The sequence below is a fragment of the Xiphophorus maculatus genome, chromosome 20 (genome assembly GCF_002775205.1).
Source record: "Xiphophorus maculatus strain JP 163 A chromosome 20, X_maculatus-5.0-male, whole genome shotgun sequence".
Lineage (NCBI taxonomy): Eukaryota > Metazoa > Chordata > Actinopteri > Cyprinodontiformes > Poeciliidae > Xiphophorus > Xiphophorus maculatus.
The window spans coordinates 22,071,381-22,080,498 of record NC_036462.1 but is presented as its reverse complement, the minus strand read 5'-3'; the positions used below and the strand labels follow the sequence as shown (position 1 = coordinate 22,080,498).

Genomic DNA, 9,118 nt, shown 5'->3' with positions numbered 1-9,118 from the left:
TCTGTTTCTCAAGAATGTCTCCGCAAATGTCTAATCGCATCTATAAAACTCAAACAGCCCAAACATTTGATCTGTAACTCAATCAAGCATCACAAAGGACTCAACAGGTGTATCTAACTGTCACTTGAACGCACCGCGCTACGTTTCCGGTGTCCTGCGCCTTAAAAGGAGCTACCGTGGCAGACGTCATACGTTACGCTCCTGTCTCCGCCTCGAATGTTTCAGCGTAGCTCGCGGGTGGAGCGTCCGCCCTTCCTGCGGTTGGAAACTGACGTAAACTGAGCAGGCAGGCAGAGCTCAGCGTTAATTAAACGCTTAAAAATAATAATTTGACTGAAAGTCCACATCCTCCTCCTGAGCTCGTTGCATTTTGAGCCAAACCGGAAAACGCAGCCACCGAGAAGGAGATAGAAAGCAGGCTGTAACCTGGCGTTGGTAAGGTTTTAGTGATTCACCTTATCTTTTTTTTTTGTGTGTGTTTTTTTCTTTTTTTACTTTGCTTTCATTTAAATTCCTGTCATACATCATTTCTCATGAATGCGAAGCAAAGCCCCCGTCCTCGCTTTTAGTAGTACAGCTGAGCAGACAACAATGACGACGATTTTGGGATCGGAACAAATGAAATTAATAAAATCAGTATATTGTTTATATTTTGTAACGGTTTATGTTTCAGTCTGGATACAGGAGTCCTAAGCAGCAGTAGTTTCCCAGAATCTCTTCATCGTTAAACATTTTTACCAGCACTGCTGTTGACTATCAAAACTATTGTAGCGATGTATTTTTCTCTGTAACAAATGTACCTTTATTTAAACCACAGCTAGGCAGCAAAGTTTGGGTTTATACTATATTATTTAGTAAAATAAGAAGGTTTTTGAAAACCTCTTCAACTTTACTTTGGTTTGGGTTGGTGGCAAGAGTAGAGCTGCCATTGGTAAAAAAAAAAAACTGTAACAGAAAAGCAGGTTTTAAACTATTATTGACAGATTCTGAGGCCTTGTTTATCTTCAGTCATTTTGTTTGTTTCTGTTTCCATTTGATTGATAAAGTTAGCTGCTGCCATATTCTACTGTATCACCTTTGAATAGATGTTGTATTTTTCAGTATAGTGAAACTGTATATGCAGTCTGGGCTCATTAGTTCACCTGGTGTTTACTGGAATGATGGTGGTATACTGGTTCTAGTCACTGGAACCAGTGGGCTCATAAGTCTTTCTGCTTGGCCATCATTTTCTACAGCACAGGTGTCAAACTCCAGTCCAGGGGGGCCGCTGCTCTGCAACCTTTAGCTGTGCCTCTGCTGCACCACAGCTGAGTAGAATAATTAGGTCATTAGCAAGGCTCTGGAGAACTGATCTATACAAGGAGGAGGTAATTTAGCCATTTCATTCCAGTGTTTTGTACCTGTGGCACATCTAAAAACTGCAGGACACCGGCCCCCGAGGACTGGAGTTTGACACCCCTGTTCTATAGAATAGGGGGTATTGTAAAAGTGGAGACTTAAAAATGCTCCCACTGGAACTCATCAACCAGACCATCTGGTTTTTATTAAATAAAATAACCCTCTGGTTTCAATTATCTCAAAACGAATTCTGGTCATTACAGTCTGCCATCATTTTCTTGACGAGCTGCATTCATGTTTTTCTCACACAAGTTTTGTTGGAGCCACATAGAATACAAACCAACGCATTTAAAAAAGAATATGATCCAAAAAAACGAGGGATAAAAACATACTTGTGTTGTTAAAATAACTTTGGTCAGCTGCTTTATCTTAAGTAATGATTTATTGTACAATTTAAAACAAATGGAAAACTGACAATTGCAAGTTGTTCCACAGGTGACGGAGACTTAAGTGAGTTTGTTTCATTTTACAGAAAGAGGTTAAAAGCTTTAAGATATTAGGTTTTGTCCCAAGTGTTGAATTACTTGAGTATACAGAAGGATCGTAAACTTAAATTAATATTTTCTCTAGAACAGAAAGCAAGAGAAACATCAAAAGTCTAAGAAAAACCTTAAAACATACTTTACAGATTAACACCACTTCAAGGGTCACAAGAAAATATGTCTCCTTGGAAACAAAGTAGGGCTGGTTTAAAACCTTTTGACAGCAGTGTTTATATATGAATGGTTGCTCTAATCAGAATCTGCCTCTCTGCTAATCTAATGCTGTGCTGCAGAGTTTTGCATAATTTCAAAATATTTTCCTGAGAATTGAACTGTGAGCTGCGTATGTTTGAACCCTCTCTTCTAGGTCACATGCAAACCTCTGCAGCCACACCCCTGCTGCACTCATTTCTTTTTTCAGAGGTGCCCTGTTTTCATTTTCAGGCTATAATTAGCCCATCATGTGCGAGTGCGACCTCCTCCATCCCTTTTTTCCTGTTCTCTCTCACACAATTCTTTGCCTCTCTTGCGCAGACATGGCCGACCTGCTGAGGCTGCTGCTGCGGGTGGCTGAGAAGGCCGCAAACGTGGCTCGCATCTGCAGACAAGAGGCTCCTCTCTTTCAGCTCCTGGTGCAGGAAAAGACCGGAGAAGACAAGAACAAGAAGTTTGTGCAGGACTTCAAAACACTCGCCGATGTGGTGATTCAGGAGATGATCCGGCATGACGTGAGAGCTCAGGTAGGAGAAGGCGTGAATGGTGAGCCATAAATGATAGTTGTAGAACTAGATTGAGTTTTTATGCTAATGTTCTTTTTGTTTTGTTTTCTGTGCAGTTCCCAGAGATGGGTGGGTTCATTAATGGAGAAGAGTCAAACAAGTTTGAAAATGGGCTTGGTAATTATTTATTACTTTTTTTTTTTTCTTTTTTTTTGCCTCTAGTGGCTTTTATTTGAAAGTAGTTCGACAGAAAACAGGGTAATGACAGAGAGGGAAGACATGCGGCAAATGTCGTCAGGCCGGGAATCGAACCTGCGACCACAGCCACAAGAATTAAGGCCTCAATATGTGTGGCCATAAACTCACATATTGAGTTTATGGTGTTTTGCCCCTGCACCGCTACAGCACCCGTAATTATTTATCACTGTACATCATTGTTTCTGTCATGTTTGCCTTTCATCTTTCCTGTTTGCAGCTCATAATTACATTTATAGTATAATATAATTGCTGAATGTGCCACACACTACAAATGGCAAGCAAAACCTCCAGCTCTGATGTTAGTTTTTACTCTAAACTCGCATATCCTCAAATCTAGTTTGAAAGCGGTCGCTTGGAGACCTAACAGACCAGCAATGCACCTGAATTTTTAAAACCTCTTTATAGACAACCGGCTCTGCCTGTAATTTCCCACAGTGGTGGGGAAAAAATGCCTGAAGTTCAGACAGCATTCAGGTGGGTGTTGTAATTTCTCCTGACACGTATTGAAAGACAATACGTGTCTTTCAATACGTGTTGCATTGAAAGACACACAATACAATTGTGTATTGTATTGTGTAAATAAAGAATGGGATCAGCGATTCACTTGTCCTTAACAGCCATGCTTACGAGAGACTGATTCTTCCACGCCATTTTCATCTTCAAAACTGTAGATAAGAGTTGAAACATCTTTACTAAAGAAGAGAAAAGTTCCCTCTATTTAGGCATTTAGAGGTTGTTTTTTTTGTTTGTTTGTTTTTGTCTTGGTTGACTGAGAATTTACACATTTACACCAACATCCTTGGATTTAATTTCCAAATGCCTGAAGGTTCCAGGTTCAGACGTAAGACTTTGTGAGGCTGTCGAGCCCAAATCAGTGCCTGAAGGACAACATGGTCAGTGTTGGAGAGAAATATTGATCAAGCTGATAAAATAATTCCCTTGTTATATTGGTATTGAGCAAAACTAAATATAGTAATCATTGGAGAAGTAATGTTGGATTTAAATTAGAGAGTGAGGGAAAATGGATGACTTATTCTGCATTTGTAAACATCAGGCTTTAGCTATTTATTATAATGTTGTTTTTACATTGGAGGTATGTCACCAAAGGTTTTTATCGTCAGATTTATAAATCCTTTTTTTTAAAAAAAAAAAAGCAGATTGTGATGCATTTATTTTCAGTACTTTTTTTCTCTCTCGCCCTAAAATATGATTGAAATACCTTTGTAATGTTACACATGACTGGCAGCAGTTTTACACACAGAGCTGATTATTTATGCAGATCAAACACCCAGCACTTCAGCGTGTTGCTGTCCAAACATTTACACACGGTGACATCGTGTGCTGTGTAAACACATGAGGTCATTGGTTGTAAATTAATCAAAGCCTCACTGTTTCGCCAGGAGAAAGTGTGACTGTTACCGTGTGCAGCACAGAGGAGGAGACCGCAAAGCTCCTGGCCACCGTGTTGGACGGCGACCAGACGGCGGCGTCTCTGCTGGCTAGGGCCGTCCACCAAGACCCGTCCACCATCGAGGCGGGCACAGACGGACTCACAGTTCCGCTTAAACCCTCTGAGCTCGGCGTCTGGATTGACCCCATAGGTAAAAACGCACCAGCTGCTTAAGTTAGCTCCTTCCAACAAGAGCTGCTTGTGATGGTCTCCATTATGTGTGAAGACGCCACCAGTCAGTACATAGAAGGGCGCGAGGAAGTGGTGGAAGAGGGCCGCCTGTCTCCTTCAGGTCTGCACTGTGCGCTGGTTCTGATCGGGGTTTACCTGCGGAGCACAGGTGAGCCCGTCATGGGCGTGATCAACCAACCGTTCAACAACAAAGATCTTGCTGGCACAGGGTGAGTTGAGCAACTCAGAATCTCTCCAACTCCTGTCCAGCAGGTTTGATGATTCAAGCTGTCTTCATGAAAAGTTAATTTAAAACTTTTAAACTTTGTCACACTTCCTCATATTTGATGACTTTTTGTTTCATCTGTTGAGCAAATGTACGTCTTCAGATAATGATCGAGAGGAAAGTGCAGGGAGATCATCTTAACATAAAAAGGAGCACTTCCTTTCTAATCAAATGGAAACGAAAATAAAATCATCAGTAGATATGAAATTAAAAATACATTAATTGGGGACAAATTATGGCAGACAGCGACAACCTGAGACTACTTTTTATTTTGCTTCTACCTATTTTTTTTAGACATTTGCCTGCTCTAATACTTTGATTTTATTTTATTTGTCTTCGCCTTTAGTTTCTTAAATATACATTTAGTCCTCATCATCTTCTTCTGCTGCTGCTTTTATCCTCTCTACAGATTATGGTCAATGAAACGTTTATATGTCTACGGGCTATACAAAACATGTTCATCGCATGTTTTGCACAAAATCATTTTCAGAATGAGATTTTAGTCAGCTCAGTTCCGCTTCTGTTGAGCTTCTTTTCAGAATGAGGCGTTTTAAGGCCTCTCGTCACTTTAAATCCAGATAAGCTGCTGTTGGCCACGCCCCCCAACTCGATGTTTACACTCTCGCACGAAAATTGCTTCAAACAAATGTGCAATTGTACAACCATACATCTTTGAAAAGCAGAAGTGGAGCCTCCTGCACAACCAGTAAGAATGAAGCAAGTCGCTTCTGGATGGCAAGTCAACAACAAAACATTTGCGTTTTCCAGCAGCCATTATACAGCCCATACACATTAAAACCAGCTGACCAAACATGCTGGAGCTCAGCTCGGGTTGCTAGGTAACGGCGCAGACCGTTTTTGAAACGGCACATTTTCCAGACACCAAAAGACATTAACTTATTGCCAAAGAATAATGGCTAGGTTTTCTTAGCGTTAGGTCTATTTTAGAAGCAGTTGAGACCCAAATAGACGTACAAAAATGTGAACTTTTCATAAAATGTTTTCTTTGATAACCGATGTGAATCTATGACTTTACTCCGTTTCTGTCGCTGAGCTTTTCAGGCTGACTAAAAGCGATCCTCTCTGTTCTCAGCTGGAGAGGAAAGCACTACTGGGGCGTGTCCTGCGGCAGCACGAACATCTGCTCAGAGTCCAGACCAGGAGAGCGGTCTGAGGGAGGCCTGTCCGTGGTGCTGAGCTCCAACGAGAAGCAGTCGGTGAAGGAAGCTCTGACCTCAGTGTGCGGCCCAGACAAGCTCATGTACGCTTCTGGAGCCGGCTACAAGATCCTGTGCGTCATCCAGGGCCTGGCGGACGCCTACGTCCTGTCAGAGGGCAGCACCTTTAAGTGGGACTCGTGCGCTCCTCACGCCCTGCTGCGGGCCCTGGGAGGGGGCGTGGTGGACTTGGCTTTGAGTCTGCAGCAGTCAGAGAGCGGAGCACAGGATCCCAGGACAGAACTGACATATCACCAGCCTCGCGCTGATCGATCCGGAGCAGTCCGCTGGGCCAATCATGGCGGCCTTGTGGCCTACAGAGACGCTTCTCAGCTCCGCAGCATCATGGGAGCCCTGAGAGGCAAACTGTAGGTATAAAAAAAAAAAAAAAAAAAACTCGTTCCTCCAAGAGGAGGAGTTTGAATATACCGCCATATTTATCTTTTCTATGTTAGTGGAGGGAGATGGGTATGAACAGAAATATTTCAGCTATGAACTAATTTCTAACCAGATTTCTATGGAGTGTTGCCAACTAAATGTGAGATAAAATGTTTTTGAATTATGTTAAATAATATGAAGAGTGCAGTAACTCTGACAAGTCCTTAAACAGACAGGTTTTGCAGTATTTATCCCTAAAGCAAGCAAACATTATGAAGTCTAAAATGTGGTTGTTTTGTGTTGAATTAAAGTTATTGTAAATGTATTGAAAAATCAAATCGCTTTACACCATTACAACCATTCACACACTCAAACACACGTTTATACGTCCATATGGAGATCTGGAGGCAACTTGGGATTAAGTGCCTTGCCATGTGGAAGCTGGAAACAATCCTACTCACATATAGTCACCCTATGTACTGAAGACATGTATTTTGCATAAAAGATATCAATAATGAAATTAAATGAATTTATTCACAGAAAACATGTTTTTTTTTTAGTGGTGTTCTTTTTTTTATGTCTGGGGAAAAATGAAAGCCAAGTTTCCATATTCTGTTTAACTCAAAACTAAGAGATTCAGGTATGCACTACTTTGTTGGTCTGTTGTACAAAATCTTGAGGTTTGTTTTAGTAACCTGCCAAAAGTTTGGAAATCTTCAAGGGGAATGAATGTCTGCAAGGTGCTGTATAAATATACAGAAATATGCTTTCTACAGATATTCACATCAATGAATCTGGTGTGTTTTTACCTTCTTGATATCAGGGAGTTAATCTTTTTGAAACATCTCCATGTAAGGAGCAGAGATTTAAAGGTGCCCTGCCCCGTTTTCACAAGCATAACACAGCCGGTCAAAGGTCGATGAGTGGAAAATGAGGTAAAACAGTGAAGGTACTTTTTACTTTTTTAGGTCAGGTTGGACAAAAAGGGACCGACTGCATGATGGTTGCTGAATAAAATGTTCTGTGTGATGTCGAACGAGGCGAAAATGAGTAGAAAACACAGCAAACGTTACATCTTGGAAATCATCTTTATTTTGAAAACCAGAGAAAGTAGGGGAAAGAAACCCAAGATTATTACTTTAAAACCGTTCACCAACTGGGAACTCGCCTCCGAACTTCATACAAAAAAACCCCTGATTGTCAAATATTTTTGCAATATTTCTGCATAATCTGTTTAAAAACAAAAAGGAAACAGAACACTGACGTGTCGACTCGTTCACAGACCTCAGACTCTGACCTGCTACCTTTAAATGTGCAGCACTTCATATTCTCAAATCACAAAGAGTTGAAAACCAAGCTAGACAATTAACATCATCATGGATGAGGCTGTGCAGTTCCTGAGGGAACTAAAGAGCAGGGTGTGGTGCTGTAGAAATGTCACAAGTTACTTTAACTGATCAATTTCTAAAATTCACTCCTAGTTAGTACATTTTTGTCTTCATTGGAGAGATAGCTTTACATAAACGGAGCCTCGGATTCCACACATTTCCTTTCTGTGAGGAAAAACCTTTATTTTATTTTTTTTAGCAGATGCAGAGAAGCAAAGATTTCCTGCAGAAACAGGCCTCTGCAACAACAGCTCCTTTTAGGCGTTCACTCTGTGTTACAATAACAAAACTCATCTTCTCCAGAGCGCGGTGGCTGTGCAAACGTAAAATCTGCAAGTGAGCTGCTGTCGAGCTCGGAGGGTAAGACCACCCACTCACCTGCAGCTGGAGGTTTAACTTCAAAACCACTGAATCGAAATCAGTGCCGCTTTTCATCATTACAGCGCCGGGTGTGCAAAAACAAAAGTCCAAGAAAGGAGAAAATGAACACAATAGAAAACGTCCTATGAATATAAAATATAACCTTTATCAAGTGCCTCAGTCTCTCACACACACACACGCCCACACACACACCCACACACAGTTGCCTTTTTCAATAACTGCCCACAATCTTCAAGTCAGATGTAAACAATGCAGCAAGTTGCTTTTACAAGGCTACAGGCAAAACAAAAAAGGTTTCATTAATTATTCATTAATTTCTAGGCAAGGCCCATGTGAACTTAACTGTCTTTTTTAATGTTAATATAACCAGTAAGCACTGGGTAGACTTCCTGTGAACCTGTAATGTGGAAATCTGAACCACAATAACTATTCAGGTGCAGAACATGACATGAACTGGGACATCGACGCAGTCATCATGGAGTAAAACATGCTAAAAACATGCAACAACTTCAGCTTAGGAGGCAAATCCAGAGAAAATTTAGATAACTGGAACAGAAATGATCTTAGCAGCTACTTAAGAAAAATAGAGCAAATCAACAACGTAGCAGCGCACACATCCTATTGTTGCATTTGTCTTCAACCTTGCTGCTTAAGTCAGAACAAAAAGCATCAGAATAGTTCCTCTGCTTAAATCGGTGAACTTTCTGAGGCTAGACTAAATATTTTCATCTGAAGACATTTTATCTTCAGGATTTAGACAAAAATACCCTCAATTATTAATTAGAAATATTCATAATGAATGTGTAATCATAGTGGCAGGAGTGTAACCTGTTGATGCAAAACAAATAAGAGGCTTCAAAACTTGTTTCTAATAGAAAATATCAGAACTGAACCCAAATATTGAAGATTTTCTATTCTTTTTGGGAGATCTGGAGCATTAAAACAAAAATCATTTTATCAATCATTAGACTGTCATACAGTGCCTTGCAG

General features: G+C 40.7%; 1 protein-coding gene across 1 annotated transcript; it reads left to right on the top strand.

Moving 5' to 3' along the window:
- The first annotated feature begins 213 nt into the window (after positions 1–213).
- On the top strand, positions 214–6,377 carry inpp1 (inositol polyphosphate-1-phosphatase). The gene is made up of 6 exons (XM_005804271.2): positions 214–435; positions 2,415–2,620; positions 2,716–2,776; positions 4,258–4,458; positions 4,534–4,708; positions 5,858–6,377. The coding sequence occupies exons 2-6, from the start codon at positions 2,417–2,419 to the stop codon at positions 6,351–6,353; spliced, it is 1,137 nt and encodes a 378-aa protein (XP_005804328.1). The 5' UTR covers positions 214–435; positions 2,415–2,416; the 3' UTR covers positions 6,354–6,377.
- Positions 6,378–9,118: the final 2,741 nt, after the last annotated feature.

Bases quoted from the DNA above. Each gene is read 5' to 3' on its own strand.
- inpp1 (XM_005804271.2), top strand. From the start codon at position 2,417: ATGGCCGACCTGCTGAGGCTGCTGCTGCGGGTGGCTGAGAAGGCCGCA. The intron at 2,621-2,715 runs GTAGGAGAAGGC...TTTTCTGTGCAG, and splicing joins GGCATGACGTGAGAGCTCAG to TTCCCAGAGATGGGTGGGTT. The intron at 2,777-4,257 runs GTAATTATTTAT...CTGTTTCGCCAG, and splicing joins CAAGTTTGAAAATGGGCTTG to GAGAAAGTGTGACTGTTACC.